The following is a 27512-nucleotide window of genomic DNA, read 5'->3' as shown; positions in this document are numbered from 1 at the left end:
AATCACTCATCGCAACTCACCTTCACAAGACCCAACTCACATTCTTAAATATTTAATAAAAATAGAAAGTGCACTTCCTCACTCCTGTAAGTCTATCTTTTCTTTCTGCGATAACAACACTAATGAAAATAATTTGGACCATTATTACCCAAAAGTCTTGAAGGTCAACAAAGGTACAAACTATGAATTTTCCCAACCTTATCTAGGCCTTTTATTTTGTATCTCTGCTGACATTTACAACCAGAGCAGACTCAACTAAGAGTAAGAATATCTGGTCTGTAGTTTTTACAGTAAGTGAGAGAAACCTTTAGGGTTGGAAAAGACATTTAAAAGTTGTCTGAAAGGCTCAGGTCTGGTGCAGTCTGTAGAGTCAGCAGGAGGGCGAGCTACACAAAAGCAGGTAAAGAAGATGACTTTTAAAACCCACCCCATAAAAAAGAGCCTGACAAAGCAACAGCCTCTCATCCCACTCCATCTGCCTGAGACTGCAGTGCAGTGGAGAAGGGCCTGCAGGATGACATGGACAGCGCCATCATTTCCTGGAGGTAGTGGACGTAGCTTTTACAGCTCTGCTGCTCTCAGTTCCTTCATGCAGTAGGGTAGCTGTAGCTCCCCCAAATTGAATGACATGAGAAGTTCTTACTGTAATACTGGATGTTTATTGTATGTTTAGCACACACAGCAGACACACACCGTGAGAACCTAAAAGAAGACATGCAACACTAATTTACACTGTGCAAAGAATACATGTTCACAATATAGAAACGTAAATTACACAAACACACGTACCTCATTGGCCGCATAACCAAAGGGAGTAAAACCAAACTTGCATTTAGCTTTCTTGCACTTGAATCAATTAATCTGTAATTGGCTAGTATACATTGGTTGAAAGTAATGAGCCATATACTGCACCTGATTATGATGGTGACTCTCTTGGTGTGGATGGCACACAGGTGTTCTTGAACAGACCAACCTGTCAACCCAAAGAGCCATACTAGCAGACCTGTGGAAGCTCAGATCATTCCCAAAGTCTTTAGTGATGTCTCTGACCAGGTGCTGGAAAGATAGTCTGCAGACCAATAAGTCATTCTTGGACCAGTAGTAACAACAGATCTCTCTCTCTCTCTGAGTTATGTTACCAGCAATTTCTTTGACCAGAGACTGGAAAGGCAGCTTGCCGGTCAGCTGCTTCATGGACTCCTAGCAACAGACAGATTCTTACCAGTCATACAGTCCCACACAGGATTAAAAGAGTATACTGTATATACTTGTACCATCCTGAGCGATCTCTCTGACCAGATGCTGGAAGGGCAACTTACAGGTCAGCAGCACAGCAGACCCCAAATCTCTGCTTGGTTAGGTCTCCATTTTTGTTACACTATGATGCTCTGTCATTTCAGAGGAAAAGGCTACAGCATATCTGTCCAGTTAGCAACATATTCTTGATTTATGAAAAAAAGACATTATGACCTCAATGATTGTGACATGACAATATTTTGATTGATTCCTATTCATTCCTTTGTTTATTCCCAACAATAATGTCATCTTCTTACAGCCCAGAACATGTGGTACGATTTGTGTTAACATCAGTGTGCACCATCATAGTGAAGGGCCATCAAAAAGCCATCTGCTCTGCATCATATAATCGATGTCCAATCAAACAGTAGCCTAAATTATGAAACAATACACAACAGCTGTACAGAGTGCTCTCCACATCAGCAGTAATTTCAGAAAATCAGGCTGTTACAGCCATACGCCATCCCACATCACAAGATGAAAATGAAGAAGCAAAGGACTCAATGTTATATCGAAAAAAGGCATTGCATAGATCAGTGTCATGATGTATTTATGACCATTTTCTGAAAACTAAAATGTTAATCTCTGAAGAGGACGATACAGTTGATGGCTCTTCTATCATTTCTGTATAAATTAGATGGATTAATGATATTTAATGAACAGAAAAGAAAGGCAGAGAGAGAGAGAGGTAGGGTGGGAGGGAGAGAGAGTGCATGTGTGTGTGATGTGTTTGTTCAGTTTCACTGCATCAGAGCAGTGCCACGGGAAGGCTTGACAGTAAACCAGCAGAGCATTAATGCGGATATGCCCGAGTACTCCTTATTCATTTCCCTGAAACTGAAATGATACTTGAATAGTAGTTATTATTCAGAGTAACTCTAATTTCTGTTTATACACTCAAACCAAAAGCACAGAGCAGAACCTTGCAAAGTGCTGCAAAACAATGAGATAATCCAATACTTAATTATACAACCACTGCCATTTCCATCTATGGCTTTTAACAGGACTTTTAATCACAAAAATAGGTCGATTTAATGTTAGTTTGTTATTGTAAGAAGTTGCATTTTTGTTTTCATTGAGTTGAATTGTAATGTTCAGCTTTCTGCAGCTTTTAGCAGAGATTAAATTTGGCGCTGAGGGGAAAGTGGGAGATTGATTTACTTTTTGATTTCAAATAATGAGAAATTTTACAGTACTGCTCAAAACACACACCTACATTAATTAAAAATGTAATATGGAACATTGCTCTCATTTACAACTGTGATCAGGGCAATATTTTGTAATAGTATGTGAAACACAAAACCACAGATGTTTTAATTGAACCTTGAGGCCTATGAACAAGCCAACTTGTATTACTCTCTCTCTCTCTCTCTCTCTCTCTCTCTCTCTCTCTCATATGCACACTAAGAGGCTTTGAATGGAACTTCAGTATTTTGTGTTTCTCTGCTTTAAAGAAATATACATCATTACAGTACATTTTCCACAGTGCATTTTCTCTGTGGAACAACAGCAGACTGAAACTATCTCTCTGTTGTCCTCTGAAATTATAGTGAGCTGAAATACATTTCCTGGAAATGACAGCAATTTTCTTCTATTACCACATAATGATCTTCTCACATTTGCTAATTAGTCTACTTTACTGCACATCATCGTAAACCAGATGCAGGGCCCATTGTAGCACCCCACAGCCCTGGAGGAAGATGTGGAGAACCATTATGTGACTGTGCTCTGTGTTTTGATAATCAGTGGTAACCTATGGTGCAGACTGTATAGGTATAGCGATGAAGGTGATTGATTATCTACCTGATGCATTTCATGATTTTATGGCTATTGCAGTGATATAGAGAAAAAACAGCTAGGAGAGTGGTGTTCTCCTCAAATTCAAATAGTCATCAGGAGAAATGAAAGTATAGACAATTTACATACTGTTTAAGCAAATTATACAAGAGCTACAGTAAGGACAAATGATTTTCTGCAAACCAGATTTCACACTGATGACTGTGGTTAGTGTCGCCGCACTTATATATGTGCTGAGGCCTTAAGATTCATATCATATAGTAGTGTGCACACTATCTCTTCACAACCCACTCTTGAAAAAGGAATGTCTCCAAGTCCCATTAGAGCAAGTCACTCCAACAGCATCATACATTTTTAAAGGGATGCATTTGCAAATGTTTTTCATTTGAGAGATACTGTAAAGTTTTAAGACTGAGGTTTCAGAATATTGAGGATATTAAAATTAATTTGGGAGTCATCTTTTATTGTAGAGTTTTAAGATTGTTGCAGCCTATCCTAAATGTAAAGCACTTTGAGCTGCATTCTGTGTATGAAAGGTGCTATACAAATAAAGCGTATTATTATTATTATTATCCCATTTCAAAGTGACGGCAGAAAAATAATTATGTTGTATTCTTGTCCGAACACACCCAAACAAAGTTTCAAATTCACCGTATTCAGAGTGTTCAACTCACTGCATTGTTTTAGGTGCCATGCCATATCTACAGCTCCATGTGGTGCTGGTATTGTAATATTTGTAATGGTGATATATCATTTATGTTTACTTGCTGACAGTGTCTAATTAGGTTCATCTCAGCCATTTAGAAAAGTTTTCCCATTTGCTTTCCATCAAGCCATCTCAGATTAGTGTGGGAGCCTTGAAGCCTGCACCCCTACTCCCGCCAGTGCCACTCTCCATCTGCGGAGAAGCACTGACAACCCAGAGTGTGACCTGACCGGAGGCAACAAAGAAGACCACCAACATGCTTAGAGTAGCAAAGAGAGGGGGGAGAGAGGGAGAGAGAGAGAGAGAGAGAGAGCAAGGGCCACACTACCATACTTTGTGCAACTCAAGGTCATGTTCTGTGCTTTCCTTCACTGTTATTGTCTTGTAAGACTCCCCCCGTGGAAGTCCGTCTGTGAAACCAACCCAAGACCATCTTTTAGCAATTCTCTACCCTTTTATTTATAATTATTTTGCAAGCTATTATATAGCTGTTGAAATAACTGTCAATAAATTGAAAGAGTATGAAAGAGCCCTAAACCTCTGAAGGTATGTTTTATTGATCTGTGCAGCAAACACTTTTATCAAACATGTTTCACCAGTGCACAATAACCTTTATTACAGTTTTTCTCAGTCGCTTTGGTGCTTTTCTCAGATCAGAATGAAAATTCTCATAACTATTAGTTCAACCTCCACAACATTTAGTCATTTGTGCACATCATAGTAGCAATTTCTCTGAACAAATTGCAAATGCTTTTGAACATGTATCAGTTGCTTTGTCATATCAGTCAAAATGAACTATACTTATGGATGCTGAATAGTCGTTCCCAATAAAACTAATAGTCTTCATTTCATTGCTTGAGTCATACAAAATTAGTGAACTATCAAATTATGTCACAATGCTGTAGAATTGCACAGAGCATATACAGTAAAACTGTGAAACGTACATATTCATTGTCTTGTACTCACTTACTCCCCTAACTACAGCAATTTGCAACTTTACTGTAGTTTTCAAATGGCTGTACAAGTACTGTATAGTGCTGCCTTGAGCATTTTCAGGTAGTGTCACCGAGTTCTGACCTTTTTTTGCATGGGAAAACACTGAGGGCATAAACTGTCGTAATGAAAACATGACAAAGCCATTTGACTATCTTTTTCATACATGATGGTGTCAAGACTTCTCATTTTGATGACACTGGCAGTTTCATTGACATAAATACTTGCTTTTGAGGAATGGACTATCCATTTTGAGCAAGTGGTGTGCTTTTGCAGGTTATCCACTAGGTTTTGCAGTTTGCACTAATTGTTTTGAGAAATGCACTAACTGCTGTGCAAATGTTAACAGTGATGTGAGAACTGAGAAAAACTGTAACAGCTGCCAGTAATCAAAACCTTTCTCAAGGGACCCCAAAACAAGTAAATGTAATTGGTGGTTGAGCTGACAAACAAAAGCTCTTCATGACATGACATTGTGACGCTCCAGCTTTACCATGCTGGGTTCATCACTAGCCCTCTTGGTCTGTCAGTTGTTTGGCTGCTCTTTTGTGTTTTGTCTCTCGGCCTGCAGGGGGAGCTCTAGGTTTCTGATGACGTGGCTAATTGGTGGCGTAATTAGAAGCTGGATAAAACCTGGACCTCGCAGTCCGCGAGGGATCTCTTGCTCTGGCTTGCTCGACATCACACTTGCGGCCGCGCTCCCCATTGACAAATCTTTTTGCATTACATTTCATTATGCTGACATACACCACAGTTTTACTTTGGCATACATTTACTGACTTCTGTATATAGTTTATTTAATAAACCTATTTTTCGTTAAATATACGCCGGTGTGGTCTCCCCCTTTAATGTTGTGGCGGCCTTGAGCCAGGAAGTCATGACAACATCATTGTGGATATTTCCATAGATGCCATACAATAGTATAGATCCTCGAAGAACATAGAAAAGACATGACATGTTATGTGTGACATGCAAAACCTCGGACGCTGAAAATATGTAAGCTTTTCTCTATCTATCTGCTTCTGTAAAACCTTGATGACCTTGGCCTACACCAGAGGCTGAAAGTCAAACTTCATCTCCACTAAACTTAAAATAGACTTTAATTTACACCATATGCCCACATAACTCGGGCAAAACATGTGTTGTGCTCAGGAGCAATGTAAGTAATATCAAACGGATCAACTTGTTATAACTCCATATTGCATTCAGATTTATCTGGTCTTGCTGCAGCAAAACTCATCATATCAAACATGAGAAATAGTGCTGCTATCTTTCAGCAGTGTTAGCAGTCTTGTAGGAGATGCCGCCAGTGGTAATGCAATCTCACTGTTTGATTAACGGGCACTTGAGCGACCGAGCACCTGGGGATTGTTAGCACAATGATTTGTCATGTTGTCACATGCAATCTAATTCCACGCTGGAGGCTGGAGTTCTTTTTCCTGCATGCTTCTTGCCCTGTCATAGCATAGTCCCAGTATATCAGCAACAGGGGGTGGGGAGGAACGACGGTGTCTTCTGATCTGTATACCCGCGCTCGCCGTCTTATCAGGACAAGTCCGCTCGACAAACACCTATCGTGCACCTCGTGGATGCCAAGTTATCTCCTGACTCAGAGGTTGTTTGAGATGTTGCTGATCAATCTTGCCCCACTGATCTGTATGATTTAGAAATGAAGGAAGACTTCCATCACACATGCATCAATGACAATCATAAATAGAGGGAAGGGGAGAGAAGAGAGGAGTGAGACCAATAGAGAGAGGGAGATGATGATGCCTGCTGTGAGATGAGGGGTGGGGGGTGACACACAGCACTTTGATGAGATAAACTTATTCCCCTTGTGTAGATCACTTACGTTCCTCGGTTTACCCCCTTTCCTGCAATTATGGGACCATGTTTCCTCCGTCAAGCCATTTGAAGGTTTGTTTGTTTTTCTTGTGGCTGTAAAACTAGTCTCTACGATAATAAATTCCTCATTACCAGCAGCAGTTGTTTATTCCCCTTCGTATTCCTGTCGCTTTCCCCTGCTCCGAGTTGTTTTCTCAAGCTGAGCGTTATTAGCTTAGTGCCAAGGAAATGCATCAGTCTTCTTCCTGCCACACTGCATTGGGGAGAGGGGCAGCTGGGGGTTCAAAGCAGCAGGGGGTTTGGGGCTGGAGTTGTCGAGGGTTGGGAGACGCCAAGAGGGAACAGTCTCTGGCAGACTATAAACTGAGGGAAAGAGGTTTTAATGTCAAGACGTCTAGGAGTGTAGGTAAAAAGTCACTTGTCTCCATGCAACCTGTTCCACAAGGATAAGCAAATTTTTAAAAAGTAATTTTTACATTTTTTAAAGTGAGTCAGTGTGAGTCATAACTGGGTCAAATATGCTTGAAATAACAGCATTTCCAATGCACATTCGTTTTTTCTGAATACTTCAAAGACACCACATATGAATATTTTGAGTGAATTCTGTATCTTGTCTGCGCGCACTTCAAATGGTTGACATTTTGTTTGGGTTTACAACACCCTGAGCAACACCTGCACTGAACCCCTGATTTCCAGTTGACGAGGAGACAGTGGAGGAGGACAACAGCTAACGGAAAGAAGGGTAGGACAGGAAGGGAGAGGAACGGATGCGAAGGAGTGGAGGATGATATGAAGAAAAGATAAGTGCGAGCGAGGGAGGAACAGGGTGGGAAGGAAGAAGAAAAAAAACTTTTGAAAAGTAGGCCAAAAACAAAAAAGGATGAAGTTCTTTATCGGGTATTTTCAGCTTCCTTTGGGAAACCCAGCATAAATATCTGCAACTACCCAATCGTCCTGACTGTGTTCAGTGTTCATATGCAAAGCAAAACAAACCTAATGTGGTGAAGCATAGATCCCACACGGAGAGATCTCTGCATTGTCAATTTTACTTCTGTGTATTTCTGTGTATTTTTAATCATTATTCATGTTGCAGGGTGTCATACAGTTGATTGTTTAACTTCAGTGAATACATGTATTCATGTATTGCTTACAGTATAAATCCATATGTACATGTGTTTCATTGCAGTTTAAACACTGCATTGACCCTCTGTGCAATGTTGAGTCTCCCTCCATCACCCTAACAACTGAGTGTTTGAATAGCTATCAGCAATCATGCTCCGAGACCTCATAAGCTCATGGATTGTTGTTTTTTCTCTCTCTCTCCCTCTATCTCTCTGTCTGCACCACCTTTTTTTCGTTTCACTGCAGGCTTATGTCTCTGTGAGCCTCTGTGATGGCGGGGTGTTGGGGCAGGGGAGAGGAGAGGAGCGGAGAACAGGGGAGAGGAGATGGTGTTGAGAGACACAGAGGTGTGAAAGATGCCGAGCACAGGAATAACCCCGCAGGCAGCTGGAGTTCGAAAAGCCCCGTGCCGGCCAGGGCACAGCTGTCCTTGCCGAGGTGAGAAGGAAACGGCGCGACACAATAGAGCTCGGGGAGAGCTGGACCGCGCCGGTCGATGAGGAGGACCGAACGGGAGGCTCATAAAGAGGCTGAGAGATGGAATGACAGATGGAAAGATAAGAGGCGCATGGGGCGGAGGAGAGACAGCCGCAGGGGAAACCTCGTGCTCATTGTATCCAGACAGAAGGAGAGCAGCACAGATGACTAGTGGCTGAAGGAGAGAGTGACAAAATGCAATAGAGGTTACACTTGAATGAAAGCCCGTGTTCACTCTGAGAAACAGCCCATTTTGTAATGTAAGCAGTCCTAGTAAAAATCTATGTTCTGTCCATCACATATTCAGCACACTGGCATGGGCGTTCTGTCCATATGTCCAAATGATTTATTCATTATTAATAGAATATGCTAATGGTATTTATTTATCATGCAAACACAAACTGCAGCAATACATGAATTCTGTTTGATATGCCTAGATAGCAATCTGTTGTATATGAACTAGCAGTGCATTATGAAATCATAACGATGTTTGACAACATCTGAGTTTGGAACATGAAAATGAACAGATCTTATGACATTCCCACAGCTCATTCTCATTGTGATCTGAAAACACTGCCTGGAGACACAAAGATGCAGCATTCGCCACAATTAAGACATCACAACATCTTTCTCTCTCACTCACTTTCTCTCTATCACCCTCTCTCTTTCTCTTTGTTCCAGTAACTCCTACATTCTGCTCTTCACTTTGACTCACATCGGCCGAAGACAGTCACTTCCGCTGCACAGTACACGATAAACCCTCTCTCATCCATTATCCATAAGTCCCAGACTAGTACAACCACCACATAAACTCCAGCCACAGCAGGGCTTTTCCAGTGAGCTCACCGTCCAAGGCGCGCCACCGACAGCTGTGCGGTGGCACCGGTCCTCATTAGTGGGACAGAGCGCTTAACACATCAATATGGCTCATCACTGGAGCCCTGTTCTCGTCACATCTGGAGAGCATCACAGTCCAGACACATCAATCCAAATGCACATCAACCGATATTTCACCACCAAAAAAAAAAAAAAAAACGCTTATGAGGTTTTAACCACAACTGTGCTCATGTTCTGTAAAGCTCCCCAACCTATCTTCTGTTGAAAAGATGAAGGGACGCAGGCAGAGTGTTGGGCAGATCACAAGCAGAGATCACTGTTAGTTCTTGTGACTTAGATTTGTTTTTGTGCCTTTCTTAATGTCCACAAGGCCAGTGATTTGACCACACTTGGTCATCGACTTGGTTATGACGTCTTCTCTCCAATACCTCTACGGATAACTCCCTACTGGCTGGTTTTGGCTGCTGAGTTCAGACTGACAGCGCCATCTGTTGGAGGCTCTGAGCATCTCTCCTGTGCAAGCAGTGTAAGCAGAGAAAGAAAACAGAAAGTGAATGGACCGTTTTTGGGAAACACAAACCCAGTAGATATATGGCATGTATTTGCTATATTTTCTGAGTGCTATTATATTCACTCTGCATCATGTATTACCTTTTGAGAGGGTCATGTCAGAAGGCATGTATGGACCTGCTAGTCATATCTAATGCACAGCCATGTTTTCAGTCACAAAATTGCACCATAATTGGACTCGAATGAGAAGCAGTATTATGGTATTGTGTGTGTGTGTGTGTGTGTGTGTGTGTGTGTGTGTGTGTGTGTGTGTGTGTGTGTGTGTGTGTGTGTGTGTGTGTGTGTGTGTGTGTGTGTGAGAGAGAGAGAGAGAGAAAGAGAGAGAGAGAGAGAGAGAGAGTTTATTTGTGGATATGAGTGCATGTGTTTAAGTGATCATGTGTGTTAGTGTGCATGGCCAGTAATGATAAGAGTGGATCTGTCCATTCCGTCAGAATGCAGAGATTGCATGGGATTTCACACTCTGTAAAGCTCGACTCTGTTTATATGCCTTTGATAAGGAAACAAGCACCAACAGCACAATGTGGCTGTAATTGACAGTGAGCCGCAGTGTTTGAACCAAACAGCGCTGTCCTCCTCTCTCTCCCTGCTCTGATGACCTGCATCACTCTCGGGAAGCAAATGCACTCGGAATATAGCGAGAGCCTGTGCAGTGTTCAGAGAGGCGAGAAAGAAATATGGCCTGTCACTCAAAACAAAGTGGACAGGAAAAGCCAGCAAGGTCATATAAATCCCTTTAAATAAATAAGAATTTCATGTCGGCCGGACCCGATTGCGGAATCTCATCAAACAGAAGTTCTGTCATTACAGTCTGGAAAGAATATTGTGAATTTAATATAAAGTGCAGCGACAGTGCATGACAGGACGATACACCTCGGAGAGTGGTGGGCAGCCTACCACAAGGGACATTTCTCCATTCTGCTCACTTCTGACTGCATGTTTTGATAGGTAAGAAATGCCACCATATGAAATGCAAATATCATCGTTCTGAGGCATAAAGTGAGATGAAACAGTGCACAGCTCATAACATGCCACTCAAGCGCCATTCAATCTAAATGCCAATCACACTCATCAGCATGAAGAGAGAGAGAGAGAGAGAGAGAGAGAGGAAAGAGTTTGTCCGCTCCAGCAGTCACAGAGCAGAAAGACAAGAAAAAACTGTTTTGACTGGAGTTCAGCAAACTTTCATCATTTATCTGTCAATTTCTGCTCTCTCTCTCTCTTTCTCTCTCTTTCTTTCTTTCTTTCTTTCTTTCTTTCTCCCTCACAAGTCCTCCTCTCATTGCCGTTTTAATCAGTGCTTTAGTCCTACCAGGTATATTGAACTATAATTACAGTCTTGCTTTCTTATTAATGGATGACACTCGGATAATGAGTCTCCAGAGAGAATCTCAATCTAATCCATTCCAGACAAACTAAGTGTCTGCACCCTCACCCCATCCTCTCTCTGCACATAACATTGAGGCCGTCACCACAGGCCACAAAGATGACCCGCTTCCCGCTCAAGCTGATCAGATGTCTCTAATTACGGAAGGGTCTTTTGAAGGTAGTGCATGAAAGAAACAAATAAAACTCGGTCCATCTATGAAAAATAGTTTATGTTGAGTTCAAGTCATCCATCCACAGATAGATTGAGTTATGTGAAAGATTTGACATGCGTGCTATACCCTTTGCTGGAGAAAGGCCAAACACTGCCATGTGTTTCTCTCAAAGTTGGTCTCAGAGGAATCCTTAAATGTGGAATCCATCTACTGTGATTAACAGGCACCATCGGTTTGGCTCTTCTCTTTTTTGTTTGGTTGAAAGCAGTGGCTTCGTGACAGTAATGATTGCTATTGTGCTGCCCTGAACCTTCACACAGTTGTTCATCTCTCATCTCTCCTTTGCCAGAGCTACCCAAGGCCCTGTGTTATGTGAGGCAGAGCGACACGCTGTTTTCATCACGAAACATGAAGGGCATCATAGAGAGACTTTGAGACTAATGGATATGTCCCACCCTGCATCTGTCATGTACATTACATGGCAAACACATAACCTGTGAGATTCTTTTGACATGTCCTTTACATCAGTGAATATCTTGAAAACCATTTGAGACCCGATAAAGCTCAGGAACGATCCTGGACGGGTTGTAATTAACAGTTGCCTTTTATCCCTGCAACAGCCACAGTGTCTGCAGGCACAACCATAACCAGCCTGATATGAGATGGATGCTTTCATTTTAACAAGACCACCTTATTACCTGAGTGGATAGACAAAGAAATTACTGGAAAATACATGGTAGAAGATAAGAACATCATTGTGTATGGATAATAGGCCAAATACAAATCCCTCATTGTGCAGGCTTCAACACATATAAAGGTATAAAGACAGGCTTCACACAGGCATAGCCAAAATCAATCATTTTGTTTGAAAAAGAACCACATTCCTTTTCCTATTCCGCACAAGCATTCCTATTTTGTCTAATTCGTTTTTCTTAATTGTTGGAATGGAAAAAAAAACCTTGAACATTACTTCTCCAAATAATTACCCTCCAGAAAATGACTCAGACGTCCCCAGAAAGATTTGGCCGCGCTCGGAACATTATGACTCAGCTGCACAATGGACAGCACTGACAAAACAACTGTTTGGCAAGAACATTGGGTTCCTGCACTGACACTTAAGTTTTTTTACACAAACGAGTTCTCATCTCACGTTGTGAGGGAAGTGGAAAAAGGTGCTCTAATTCAAACAGGAAAATGCCATCCATATGGTGTAAAAGATAGAATGTTATACTCTTTGTTATGAGCAGCACAAATATGGGGATGAGTGTGTGTGTGTGTGTGTGTGTGTGTGTGTGTGTGTGTGTGTGTGTGTGTGTGTGTGTTTGTGGGGGGGTCTCCTAGTGTTGGTTCCGATATGCTGTTGCTGACGTATGCCTTTTAACACCCCTGTTAGTCTGGGCCCTAATCGTAATCCTGACAGCTTTAAGCCCCTTATCACTTTCCCTGGAACACCCTGTGTGCCACCATTCAGCCCACATGTCAGCAGAGACAAAGAAGACTGTGTGTGTGTGTGTGTGTGTGTGTGTGTGTGTGTGTGTGTGTGTGTGTGTGTGTGTGTGTGTGTGCGTGTGTGTGTGTGTGTGCGTGTGTGTGTGTGTGCATGTCAACGGACACACAAAAGACTGTGTGTGTTTGTGTGTGTGTGAGAGCGAGAGAGACAGAGAGAGAGAGAGAGAGAAAGAGAGAGAGAGAACCTACCGTCTGAAACAGATTATTCAAGAACCTGGCAGTCAAATGGCCAGTGACACAATACCAGCAAAGCAGTAGAGGGGTGTAGTTATTATTCTGATGCCATGAAGAGAGATAGGGGCAAACCAAATGCCATTTCACCCCGATTTCCACAGGCGTGCAATGTTACCCTCACTTACTTGATTTTATCCAAAAGCTGAACTTCCTCACACATAGGCATGGCCTTGGCTATGATTAGTGTGTGTAGCAAGTCTGATATGGGTTTGGCTTGTGCTCTGTTGCCTGCAATGATTCATTACTGTCTATCACTGAAAAAAATGTATCCTATCAAAATGTATCCTACTGTTTTCTTTTACCCATACGAGCTGGAAAATATTATTCTCTAATATTGGTGTCTTGCTGGATGAATCTGTGTTTTTTATAACTATGACACCCACTCCTCCTCTCAGTCCCTATCACAACTCAGAACCATGACAGCTTCATGAACTCATCCTACAAGAAAACAAGAAGAAGATATATCGGTATGAGAAAAAAAGAGCTTGGTTCATTACTTTTATGTTGATAAGGTTGTGTTTACCGCTGTCCAACAGCAGCATCAAGTGAAACTATTACTTTTCTAACTAGAACTAAACTATTCTCCTCATCACTGTCCATGTGGTAGCTACCATTCCCTTTAAAGAAGTAGTAAACATTCATAGGTGTTGTCAAAATTAGCAGGGTAACACACATTCATACCATTCTCACATTATGGCAGATGTCTCCTCCAGGATTATACCCATGGCATATGTTATGGCAGATGTCTCCAGGATTATACCCATGCTATATGTTATGGCAGATGTCTCCAGGATTATACCCATGCTTTATGTTATGGCAGATGTCTCCAGGATTATACTTATGTCACATGTTATGACAGGTGTCTTATATGCTCAGGAACATATTTTTGACCAGGGGTGCTGAATAACAAAATAACGGATGTCCGACGATTTCTCCCCTATGATATGACTGGAATTTAGACAGCGCCGTGTATGAGTAGACCTAAGAGCGAGAAGTTTTATAATGCCCTGGGCAGCCACATTCCACTGCAACTATGCGCAGCACTTGCCACTCCGACTCATCAATAAAAACTGTGTGCACACACACCAGACCCATAGAACCCATAGCACTTGAATTTACATCATTAAACTATTTCAGTATATTGCTTTTCTGATTGTCAAAACCACACCAGAGATGTTTGGCTTGAAAATATATGCTAATTAGGCTGCAATGACCTACAATGGCAAACAATTTCTGAGTAGCCTAACTTGGCGTCTCCACTCCACGGCAAAAGTGTCCTAACCATGTTACAGTTGTTTCTATCTGAGCGACTCCACTAGTGAAAGGATTTCGGTGGCACTAGTTAAGCTGTCGTGGAACACGAGATGACATGTCTAGGCTACTGATAGGCAACAGGTCTCACCAACACGAAATTTGTGGATTTGGCCTAGATCAGCCACATTGCCTGACACTAACAGAAACTGAGTCGTACATGAGGTCCAGAGGTGGGAGTAAGTCACACATGTGCAAGTCACAAGCAAGTCTCAAGTCTTAACCTTCAAGTCTCAAGCAAGTCCAAGTCACTTTTTTTGACAGTCAAGCAAGTCAAGTCAAGTCATAGCCAAATCATTGAAATTCATGATGATTTACCCATGTTTTCATTTTAAAATAAGCTACAATATGCTAGTTATGAACTGCTGGAGTTCTCATGAACTGCTGGAGTGCTGACTCATGCAACAGCACCTAAGCAGATTTTCTAAAATCGTAAAGTTAACTCCTTAATATCTATGAAAAAAATAAAAAGTCAAGTCATTTGTCTCAAGTCTAAGTCAAGTCTCAAGTCATGAATAGCAAGTCAAAGTCAAGTCGAGTCTTTTATAAATGTTGATCAAGCAAGTCTCAAGTCTTAAAAAATGTGACTCGAGTCTGACTCGAGTCAAGTCATGTGACTCGAGTCCCCCATGTCTGGTGAGGTCGTGGGCTCGCCAAAGACTAATTGCAAAAGATGCATCCTACCTCATCTGTTGTTGTTTTGTATTCGAAATTGGGCTTTTCACAATCCAACAATATATCCAAAGTGCGAAATAGTTGGTGATGGTATATGGAAACTGCCAGTATGCATGCTACACGGAGTTCTGACAGGGCTGTGCATGGCCTAATAAGCAGGGAAGATATAACCCACGATCGCCATGGTTTCGTTGTCAATTCGTGTTTGTGGTAATAATGACCATACAATAAAACCATCTTGATCTTCATCATTTTTGACAGATCACCAGCCTCCTCTGGATGGTCATATAGTTAGCCTACCTTTAGTTACAGTATAGTGGATGGAATCCACTATCTTAAAATCTCCTGGCTTCTTCTTATTATTATAGTGGATGGAATCCAATGTAATCCGGAGATGTCAGCTAGAATGTCGTTGCAAAAGTGAATTAAATAACTCAAGATTTTTTATAATTATTTCTCGTAACCTGTACATTCACATCGAGTACAAATATCAATGCAAATTAACACGAAGGGATTTACTAGACCAATTTAGATTTGGAACTATTTTCGGGCATAGCACCGGCCAGACATTAGTATTAACTTAGGTAATCCACACATATAAAAAAATCCAAACATTAATGTTCATAAGTAGAGTTATGAGTAAAAAAGTGGAATGCCACAGGAAAAAAGTATTGAACACGCCTACTGAAATTTCTTAAATACTTTGTGGAAAACCCTTTATTTGTAATGAGAGCTTCAAGGCATTTCCCCTATGACGAAACTAATCAGTCGCAGTATTCAGGTGTGATTTTGGCCCATTCTTTTAAACAGATAGTCTTTTAATATTGAAGATTCCAGGGGTCCCTCTTGTAAATCCTGATCTTTAGGTAACTTCCAAAACTGTTCAATTGGATTTAAGTCAGGGCCTGAATTTCCTTTCTCTGAAACCAATTGAGAGTTTCCTTTGCTGAATGCTTTGGATCATTGTCCTGCTGGAAGGTCTAGCCATGTCTCATCCTCATTGTGCTGGTGGATGGCAAGATTCTCCCAGAAAAAAATGGCTCCATTCATCATTTCTTCAACTGTATGAAGTCTGCCAGTACCATGAGATGAAAAACAGCCCCACACCGTGATGCCTCCACCTCCAAACCTCACTGGTGGTATGGTATTTTTAGGGTGATGCACAGTGCCATTTCTCCTCCAAATATGGTGTGTAGTATGACATCCAAAGAGTTACATTTTGCTCTCACCTGACCAGAATACATTCTCTTAGTATTTCATAGGCTTGTCCAAATGTTGTGTAGCAAACTTTCAATGAGCTTCAACATGTTTTTCTTCAGTAATAGAGTCATGTGGGGTGAGCACGCATAGAGGCCATGGCGGTGGAGTGCATTACCTATGATTTTCTCTGTAACAATTGAACCTGCTGCCTCCCAGTCTTTCTGGAGTGGTCCTTGGCTCTTAGGCTACACTTCTGACTATCCTTCTGACTTCCTGGTCAGAAATCTTGTGAGGAGATCCTGTGCATGGCCGATTGATGATGCAGTGATGTTCCTTCCACTTGCAGATAATGGCTCCAATACTGCTTACTGGATGATTCTGAAGTTTTTAAATGCATCTGTAACCAGTTCCATTGATATGTTTTGCAACAATAATGTTGCAAAGGTCTTGGAAGAGCTCTTTGCTTTTACCCATCATGACATGTTTCTTGTGTGACAACTTGGTAACGAAAAACCTTTTTATAGCTCATCAATATGTACTAACCCAGCTTACATTAATTTGCACAGATAGGAGAGATAATTACTCTCTATAGATTCCAGCTCGTTCCTTGCCATTCCTTGCCTTTGTGTACAGTTTTTTTCTTAGTGTGTTCAATACTTTTTCCCTGTGCCATTACACTTTTTTACTCATAACTCTACTTAGGGACTTTAATGTTTGGATTTTTTAATATGTGTGGATTACCTAAGTTAATACTAATGTCTGTAGAAAATTTCATGCGAATAGCCTCTCTGGAAGTATACTTACTGAAAAAAATGTTGACGTGTTCAATACTTATTTTCTCCGCTGTATCTCAAGAATGCCTTGACATACATGCCTGAAATTTGGTATGAGTGTTTGTATGGACTCAAAGATGAAGTAAATTGATGTTGGAGGTCAAAGGTCAAATGTCAAGTTCAAAGACACCTTGAGTGTTATATCTCAAGAACGCCTTGACACACAAGGTTTTTTGGTACGAGGGTTTGTATGAACCCAAAGATTAAGTGATTCAATGTTTTTTTTTTAGGAATCTCCCACCAACATTAAAGGTAAACTATACAGTATTGGCAATTTCCTTACTGTTTTCTCAGTTTTTGATTCTTTTTTGCTGGCTCTTTCATGACGAATGTCTGAGAAACTTCATCGTTACCTTTTTCTAGCCGGTGCCTGGCGTGTATGTGTATTTGAATGCAGTAAAGCAATTCGTTACACTCGTTATACTTCCTGACACTGAGGCCGTGGGCCCGCTGGCCCACAGTTGCAAGGGTGGTTTTTCCACTCACAGGCGCTAGGGGGAAGCGAGACGGCAACCATTCAACCCGAAAAAAGTCATATAACCATTCCAATGACTCTGAAGCTGTTAAATGAAGGTAAATTAAGCTAAAAAAAACTTCCATATTAAGCTAACCTGCATAGTGTGCCTTTAAGCCAGCAGCTTTCCATCCACTACTGTAATTCCTCTGCCATTACATTTCTAGTTTGCATTTACATTTTAAACACTGAATCTACTGTCTTTACTGCCGGGAGAGAAAAAAAATTCTGTATTCTTTTCTGTAGCCTAATATTCTTTTCTCAAAGTCAACTAGCCTGCTTGCAACGTCTCTCCTCAGCGAGTCACGTCACTTTCACTTCAATAGCTAGACTATAACGTTTAGTCTATGGATAGCTATATTCAAAGCTATCCATAACCTTTTTTGCTATTTGCCTATTTGACATACAGTTGTACAACAAATATAATGACAAACTGCGAATTTGTAGGCCTATATTGATAAAAAGCATGGGGTGCTGCAGCGCCCTCAACACCCACCTTCCCGCATCTTGGATAGTTATTGCATCCAGTACAGAGACGGTGTCATATAGTTTATACTTGACTTAGACTTAATGTCAGTCTTATGAAAGTAACATGCTCCTCCTTTATACTTAAAACGAATGTTTAAGATGCATGTCCAGGCCGATACTCTCCACATCCACCCATTTACAGTAGTCTCACATTTTGATACCTCTTTTCACCTAAATGACAGTCCTGCTTGTGGCACCATTTGTGGCATCTTTAATGGTTCTTTTTTTAGTTGTTGGATGCCAAGCCTGCTCTATTCTCAGACCTTGAACATGATTTCAGTTTCAGGTTCTGAGGCTGGTGCGTGGTGCCTTGCACCTATTTGCTGGGAGGTTGGAGCTGTAGAGAAGGACCAAAGGGCCCACTGTAAGAAAGCCACCAGGAAAGAGACTTGATGAAACACCCACTGCACCTATTACTCACTGAGATGGGAGATTTCAGGTGGTGAGGCAAACGAAGCAGAAAAAAGAAGATCCATAAGAAATGTTGCCACTTTATAGCACACCATGCACTTTGGTACTTCTTGACACCTGCCCAAGGTTGCACAGATGAATGAGACCAGGAAACAGTCTTTACCTCGACCGCAGCAGGAAGTGGGGAAATTGTAAAGAGGCAGTATTAGAGTGCTGCCATGTTAGCTGAAGCTACAACATCTCCAGTAATGAAGGCTGTTTCACAAAAGGAAACACAATTTGCTGCTTCATAGCATCCAAGAATATTAGTGGGAAGTAGCATACACAAACTTTGCTTCAAGTACCAACTTTACGCAACCTGTCAAGCTTAGGTTTGGAATGATGCACTTTGTGGTGTTCTGTTATTATGACTTTTTAGTGCATTATAAAATAATTCAAAGTCCATTTATTGCTTTATATTATTAATAGTAGTTACCGGTAGTTTCAGGTTGGCTCCTGCACCTCATTTTAAGGTTTGTTTATGCAAGGTGTAGAAAAAGATCCAAAAAGAGATCAAGTGGGTAGGTGGAAAAAGGAAAAACGCACTAGGAGGATGTTACTTAAATAGTGTTGCACCAATATAAACCAAAACAGTGTACATGTAAGGCCTTAGATGGACAGTGACTGAGACACAATTGTTTTTTGGTCTAGTCCAGCGTTTATTACTGGGAATCCTTTTTTCTTTTTTGTTTTAGGGAATAGCGTTAGTCATATAAGACCAAGACAGGCACCATTCTGACCTTTTTTTCGATATAACGCTTGCTTGTCCTCACAACCGCCCACCCATATCTTTGGAAAGCAAAAACAGAAAAAGAAACACACATTTTTAAACAAATCCAAACACTGGATCCCCAGAGGGCTGAGATATAATTCAGTATTTAACAGAATGAACAAGTTGCTGATAAACATGTTTCTATTCTTATCTTGTATTTCAACCATCATATAAGCAATTATTCCAAGGTCATGGAAATGTTTCACTTGCCTATTTCATAAACACACTCACACATGCCTTCTAAACTTTGTATTTTTAGTTAAGTCTGCCTGCTTAGATTATTATGAGTTTTGCCCAACAATATCCCTCTCCTACAAACTCTCTCTCTCTCTTTGCCACAAATAGCACTACATTACATCATGGTGGCACTAGACTCATACTTCTTGAAGTGAAGCAGCTTTTTTCACTCTGCTACTTTCACCACCTGTTTCGAGGCATAAATCCTGAGAACCATTTTGGGGGCGTTACCCTGATCTTTTGCTGAGTGCTGCAATCTTGTAAATCCCATTTGTTTGGCCGCTCAGTGATTGCTCATTAATTACGGCAGGAAACGATTAAACACTGTGTATTACTCCGGGACTCCCAGGCAGCCAGTGGGGTTGGAGAGCTGAGCCAGCACTGTCTCAGGGCCCTCCAGGCCCTTATTTACACACCGAGAGGATGCTTCTCTAGCCCGAGCCAATATGTCTGATGGCCAGACAGGAGCTCGCAACAACAGCGCCTAAGCCGGGAGATTAGCAAGCACAATGTGCCAATGGAGGTCAGACTCAGCCGAAAAGTTAGGTGGGGGTATGTGGTGATTTTGTTCCAGAGATGTTTTTTTGATTGATCTGTGAGCATGTTATTCACTTATATATACAGTAATTTTAGTTGTACCTGGACTCTCCTGATTTTTAGACCTGGAGTCTAAAAATCAATAATGTTTGACCAAAACATACATTTTTCCCATTACATATTTCTGTTTTATGAACAACAAAGGTTCTCAGAGATTACAGTCTCTCTTGACAGACAGACCAAATGTCAATCAATCTGTGGGCATATCCCCAAGACACACTGCAGAGGAGCGGGGAGTACAAATCCAGGCTCTCTCATAAATAATGCTCTTTAAAAGTATATTTTTTGGGCTTTATGCCTTTAATGATAGGACAGTGGAGAGTGACAGGAAGCGAAAGGGAGAGAGAACAGGGGTGGGATCCGGAAAGGACCACGGGGCGGGAATCAAACCTGGGTCGCCGGCGTACGGTGCAGGTGCCCCAGCCAGTTGCGCCACAGTAGGGGCCAAATAATGCTCTTTAAAGCATCACCTGAACCCTCACCACAGGAAGTCCGCAGAGTGGCAGAGCAGAGTGGTTATGGCAGGCGGTGGCACAGCCACTTGTGCTGATGGCCTCCTGAGGAGCAGGGCTGCGTCCAGAGAGGGGGGAGGGGATGGTGACAGGCTTTTCTCTCTGTGTGGTTGACGCTGGGCCTGTTTCGGCCACTGTGACAGAGCCCGCGGCCATGTCACTCCATCACTCCAACGCAGGCTGACACTTAGACAGATAAGGCCGGCCCGGGTCACCTCGGGACGGGAGAGAAAGCCAAGGAGGAGATGGATTTCTGAGGAGGAGTGAAGATGGAGTCGAGGGAAGAGGATTTGGAGACGTGGAGGGGGAAATGAATGACAGAAAAAACAGCTGGAAGAGACAAAAAAGGAGTTTAGAAATAGATTGGGTTCAGCGGGAATGGAATTAATAGATGCTCTTTAAATACAGAGCACTATGTAAAAGTGTTCCATCACCGATCATTACCTCACACTCTCCCAGAAGACGACTGAACCATCTCAATGAGAGGCTGCTCTCTAGTGGGCCATATCGGCAACTACAACTGAAATCTGTACTCAACCATTTAATGGCTGGGTTAAATGGTTGTTGGGTGGCTCGCAAAGGATTTCAGGCAGAAAGTCAAACAGACACAGATGGAAGCTGCTCACGGTTTGCGTAACGGGAGTTAGGCAGCCCGGAAAAGGTGCTGAGGGACTCATTTTGCGTGCACCATTTAACTGACCTCATCTGGCCGTGTGCTGTTGTCAAAAATGGAACAGCAAAAAATCAGTGTTCGTCAGAGATCTGTGTGTGTTACAATGGACTATTGGGACAGTGGACTGCAAAGTGTTTCCACATTTAAATAGAGATTTAAGTCAGGCCATCATCATGTGGCTACTGTATAGTAACTTACATGTAAAGCACACAGTGGGAGCAGGTAATAAAGCTTTCACTTGGCCAATGGCCATGGATGAAATCCTTCTCATTGTCAGGTATCAGAGACAAAATCTCTTACAAAATGTTTTCATTAGCTATATTCTAACGGAGCTATATTCTAACTGTGGATCACAGAGTAAAATCCATTACACATCCATATCACTTTGATAGTGTAGTGCAATGCTGAATTATTGGTTTAAAATACATTTTCCCTCTGGCAGAAATAAGCAGTATTTCTCTCCTCTAAACAAATAATTAGCTCATACCCCTGAGACTTCCTAATCTACCACGCCTAAAAGTTTTTTAGTAATTGTTCCTTTGTAGATGCTGGAGGGCAGTTGTTTCTCAGTGGACACTATCTGAAGGAAATAGCACACTGGAGACATGCAATCTTGCCTATGTCATCTGATAAAAAAACACATCACATGAAAAAATGTTTTCAGCATTTTTATTATTATTTTTAAATGATCAAATTTATTATACTTTCTGTAATATTTGTTTTATTTCCATTGATGTGTAACTCAACCAAACAAAATGAGTCTCAAAACACAAATGGAACTGACTGTAACTGGTTGTAAAATTATTGGATTTTTTTTTTAATTTACATGTTAAAATGAACAAGTGAAAGATAGATACAGTAGAGAGGGGGGAGAGGGAGAGGGAGAGAGAGAGAGAGAGAGAGAATAGCATCACAGATGATATTGAAACATAGAGACAACACAGAAATCTGTGTTGATTTGTAAATAGCAACGTTTTCACATCTGTTAATTTTACAAGATTTGTTAGGTGAAAATATACATCTGGCAAAAGGGATTGTTAAAAGATGAATGTGTGGAAATCAAGGTTGACATCTTAGTATATACGAGTCGTGGAAATACATACATAGCATATTTCTTTTTCCCCACATAAGTTCACACTAAGGTCTACTTCCGTTTTTTACACTTTGAAATAATATCCTTGTAAGATGACTGTACTGCAAATAGGCAACAAACGCTGTTGAAATGCTACCTGTTCAAAAGAAAGGGGGTCAGCGAATTATCCAATTAATTAATACAAAAATAGTCCAGAAAGGAAAAAGGAAAAGTATTTTACAGTATAAAACTGAGTAGCAATAGTGACCATCGAAGCACCACCGCCTCATCTCTACCCAGTTACAAAAGAGATAACCGAGATTTGTTTTTCTAAACATCCCATATACAGTACAGTACAACATATAAGATGAAGAAGAATTTCCAGTTTAGACTCAATCTATCACAGATTGATGATCACAGGAATAGATTCCAAGACACTGAGCAGAATGCTTCTGGCAATGATTCCCTTTAAAAACAAAAAAGAATACCTATGTGGAGGGGAAACACTCTCATCTTGAATACTGGCATTTCGAAACGAGAAGTCAACCTCCCATGGGAGAGTAGTAACACTAACAACACTAGCTCTGGATCTCCATTTCTCTCTAGAAAGATGGGAATGTGGATTCCACATCCAAAGCTATCTTGCATACAGAGCCATGGCATGAAACATTCTCAGAGAGCATGCATCCAAAAAACCATTAGTTCTTGAAAGAACACATGCCCAAAAAAGCAGACTTTGTAACACAGTATTCACCTTTATGGAAAGCACTTTCCTCATTGCACATAACACTGGAACTGGTCTGTATCCTGACTTATTAGGCCCTCTGGTTGGCATTAAATTTCCCTTTTATTCTTAACACAAATTGTCTATTTAACATTTGCATGGGTCGTCGTAAAAGTTATGCAATAAATTCAAGTTTTAATCATTACGACTTTGAAACGTGATATCTCATATATTGCTGGTATACGGTAAGATTTAAGTTCAGTCTCAGAGGGTTGTTTTTCTAAAACACTATCCCATAGGCTCTGAAATTAGTAATCTACATTTTGGTACCTTTGAGATATAAGGCAGAACGTTGAAAACAAAAGCTTCACCCGCCTGTGGCGAATGAGCAGGAGTACAGAAAAGCACATTAGTTAATATCAGCCCTCGTCTGAAAAGAAAACACCTCAACACTCCATACACCCACCCCTACCCCCAATTCTTGTTAAACATGAACAGAGGTCTCAAAGACAGCCAAATCACAATGGTGCAGGGCACAATCCCACTGGCGCAGTTTATGAAACAAAACGAGACAATAGCATGTTTCTTCAGCAGAAGACAAAATGGAGACGTTAACATCACAAGCGGCTGAGAGAGGTTATGAGGATGTTATTAGCATGTTAGCAACATTCTCTTCAGATCAAGGAACCTTATTACTCAGACACCATGTTTCTTTTTCTTGTTCCAAATTCAGTGCACAAATGTATCACCTGCAGTAAGCCTGTAATATTTACCTTTGCATGAAGAAATTGCAATGCATGAGAGCAAATAACACAATAAAGTACACTGATACCCAACACTTAGAAACTAAGAAGGTTAAAGGACAAAAGTAAAAAATAAATCACTGGAAAAAATACACTTGTTTCTATCAATTATTCAAAGATTCAAATAATCAAGAAAGCAGAAAATTAAAAAAGGGAGAAAAAGCCAATAAAGAATAAAAGAAAACACAGTTTGGCCTGCGTGAGCAGCCGCAACGGGTTGCCCAGGCAGAGGCTGGGACATGGCTTCGTCTGTGTGTTCTACAAGGCTCTGCTGGGCAGGGCAGGTGAGGCGCCGAGGGCAGAGAGGAGCGCTGGGGCCCCACAGGGGAGCGGACCAAACCAGGCCAGAGAGAGAGGGAAAGAGAGAGACAGAGGGAGAGAGAGATTGAGAGAGAGAGAGAGAGAGAGAGAACGAGAGAGAGAGAGAGAGAGAACGAGAGAGAGCAGTAAAACTGTTCTGGGGCTCCGCAGATGGAGTGAGGCCTTGTAGTGTACTGTAAAAGGAAACAGAATATCACAGTTACCAATATTTTGCAATGAATGATTGACAGATGAGCTGGTCCACAGAAAGAAACTGAAGTTCTGGTGGCTTTTTATTTGTTCTGACTGAAAGAAAGTTCAACTACTTTACTCCTGAATTAAACTTTATCGCTTTTTGGTAGCAAGCCCAGCTTACAGGAAATACACAGACGAACACAGATGAAATGAGACAGCAGAAACTAAATAGTTATAAGACTTTGTTAAAGCATATTTACTGAAACTTTCGATAGGTGCAATGAGACAGCAGACAGCATAACATTATCTTACTCTTGAGATCAAATTAGACAGACTACATTTCACAACCTCTCTCCTCAAAGGACTTTAGGTTTAGCAGACGGATGCAGAGTGCTATCTTAGAGCAGCTAATAAACAAACCTCAAACACATGACACGCTGGAGAGGAAGGCTATGCTAATACACTCATTAAAGTAAGGTTATCACCCACCCAGGTGTCTTGTTATATCCTCTCTGTGCTAGCGACCGGCACGCTTCAGCAGATGGTCTCCAAGTGACACTGGTTCTGAGAATAGAAGAGAGGATTTAGAGACTGTCTCAGATCAGCAGACGTAAACAGACATAGACTTTGAAGGTGCTTCAAGGCGAGTGAAGAAAGAAGCCTAACGCTGGAATGGACCTACTGCAGAGAGATCCAGTCTGCATCATCTCATGTTTAGGAAAAGCAAAGGAGTGCATGGTGGCTGAACAGATTGAACATGATGGGGGAGCAGCATCTCTGAAAGGTCATAAAGGGAGTAGGCATACTAAATAAGGGAGGCTAGAGGGAAAATATGTGCTCTCCTCGCATGAAAGAAAAGAAGAAAAGAGATGGAGTGATGAAAATGGAGAGCGACAGACAGTGACCAAGGGAGAGAGGGAGCGAGGGAGACGCACCTTTACGGTGTCGTTCCACTGGTGAGTGAGATCCTCGGGCTCAGGGGGGTAGGACATCCAGGAGGGGCTTCGGTAAGATGACGACGGAGGGACAACAAAGTAGTCAGAGTATCCGGGCCGGTTGGCAGATATGGCGTAGACTGCTGTCATTGGGTTTCCTGCTCAGTTTTTAAAACACACAGGGTGTTATTTTAGTGCCTAAACACAAGATATCATACATACATTTCTATTCAGCATTACGGGTTGCCATCAGTGTGTAACTTCAATATTTCAGCTAGGGTATGTCAGCTTCATTTGAATTATAATAATTCTAATTATTATTATTATGTTATTAACATCATTATTATTTTATTATCATCATATACACAATGAAAGGCACTCATACTATTGGTGTGACCTGAGTAGCTTGTCAAGGACTGGTCCACAGTGACAGCAGGGAAGGGTGCTCTGTTCAGTGGCAGGTAGGGGGCTCCGTTGTGCTGACTCGGCAGGTCCGACGCCTCAGACACTCTGGGCTTCAGGCTGACGTCGGGAGTGGAGCTGCAGCAGGGAGGAGAGACAGACCACAGGAGGCAGAGACGTTAGTCACCACTGCCACCACTAGATGGCAGACACGGTACACACATGTGCGCACACGCACACGCACACGCACACACGCACACACGCACACAAACACACACACACACACACACACACACACTGCTACCCAGCTGGGTCCTGACTGCAGAGCTGCAGCGGGAGAATAACACCTTGACGCTGCCAGCATTATCGACACTGTTGTGTTGCACCATGGCTGGGTTAAAAAACATCACCCCAGCTTTGCAGCTTTAAGAATAGCATGGAGGCAATTAATATATAATGCAGACATGCATATCTCTAATGTGGGAGGACATAAGAGAGTGGGAATTTAGTGTGTGGTTTTTCCAATGGAGTGTGCAAGAGAGGGAGACAGAGACAGAGAGTGTGAGAGAGGGGGAGACAGAGAAGCGAGAGAGAGAGAGAGACAGAGAGAGAGAGAGAAGGAGAAAGAGAGCCATACCGCCTCAGGGAGGTTCCAGGAGGGGGCCCAGGCCTGGCGGGGATTAGAGGGGGTGGCGAGCCCAAACCCATGTCAGGAAGCTGGGTGAACCTGAAGCCCTGCTCCGCCGATTCCCGACAAACAGACCGTACAGAAAAACACAAACAACATGGTGCTCAGTCTGACCGCCAGAGAGATCGCAGCTCCAAAACTCCCCAGAGGCTATATGTGTACTCCACACTGCTTTAGACAGTTGTAAGGCAATACTGGTTCATATACAGTATACGTTTACAATAGAATGATTTCAAATGAATCCCATGCACATAGTACAAATAACACCCATGACAGGTCAGACGGAGTTCATCCATTCCCAGAGGGTGGTGACAGACAGTGACCGTAGCTGTGAATTACAGTAGCTCACTGCTAAATCTGGCATCACATCATTTCTGCACACTGAACCCCTATAGTAAAATGAATAAAACGTCACAATAAAAATTCTCACTGGTTTGGGCAGGCTACATTGGTGCATGTCCGGTTCAAAGGATGAGCCCCTCTGCAGGACGGCGGCCGGGTGGTTCATGGTCCCCGGGGCGCTGGTCACTCCATCCGCGTAAGGGCTGGTGTGGTGGGCGGCGTAGGAGCTGTGCTGGCCGTGGTGGTGGTGGTGGTGGTGGTGGTGATGGGGGTGCCCGTTGGCGGTCACGCCGACGGCGGCAGCGGAGGAGGAGGCCACCACGGCCGAGGGTTCGGCGGGCGCCAGGCCGAAGGCGCTGTCCAGGAGCAGATGCATCTGCTGCCGCACCTCGTCGATGGAGGGCTGCGAGCTCAGCGTGGAGGAATCCGAGTGGCCCTTCCCACCCACGCCCACGCTCACAGCCCCAACGCCTCCGACCACTCCGCCGCCAAAGCCCAGCGAGCTTATCAGCCGGTCCACGTCGGTCTCCTCGAAGGGCTCGGGCTCACCCTGACACACACATATCAGCACACACAGTCATACACACCAGTGCGTGCATCCACCTCTTGAGGCCCAACATGGCTAAATGCATAGACAGCAGCCGCAGCACAAGGGCTCTCAGACGCTAACACGCATGCATGCATGAGCATACTTATTTATTTATATGTCACATCAATTATATGTATATATTTAATTATACATTCAAGTACACACACACACGCACGCACATACACACATACACGCACACACACCCGGCAGGGGTGGAAACCCACACGCACACA

The 27512-nt window shown here is 42.3% G+C and overlaps 1 protein-coding gene across 6 annotated transcripts in view; it reads right to left on the bottom strand.

The window, feature by feature from the left end:
- Positions 1–21925: 21925 nt before the first annotated feature.
- kiaa1549la (KIAA1549-like a) overlaps positions 21926–27512 on the bottom strand; it is a 36934-nt gene continuing 31347 nt past the window's right edge. For 2 of the 6 annotated variants that reach the window (XM_042111454.1, XM_042111450.1), the window contains 6 exons: positions 26779–27240; positions 26298–26404; positions 25644–25798; positions 25259–25416; positions 24813–24887; positions 21926–24322 (listed from right to left, as the gene is read on the bottom strand). In XM_042111454.1, coding sequence (XP_041967388.1) covers positions 24858–24887; positions 25259–25416; positions 25644–25798; positions 26298–26404; positions 26779–27240 — 912 coding nt within the window. In that variant the 3' untranslated portion in view covers positions 21926–24322; positions 24813–24857. The remainder of the gene's footprint in view (positions 24323–24812; positions 24888–25258; positions 25417–25643; positions 25799–26297; positions 26405–26778; positions 27241–27512) is intronic. The other 4 variants (XM_042111455.1, XM_042111451.1, XM_042111452.1 and 1 more) reach the window with 3 other exon arrangements.

The sequence above is a fragment of the Alosa sapidissima genome, chromosome 11 (assembly GCF_018492685.1).
Source record: "Alosa sapidissima isolate fAloSap1 chromosome 11, fAloSap1.pri, whole genome shotgun sequence".
NCBI classification, from domain to species: domain Eukaryota; kingdom Metazoa; phylum Chordata; class Actinopteri; order Clupeiformes; family Clupeidae; genus Alosa; species Alosa sapidissima.
The sequence above is the reverse complement of the archived record's forward strand: the minus strand, read 5'-3'. Positions and strand labels throughout refer to the sequence as shown.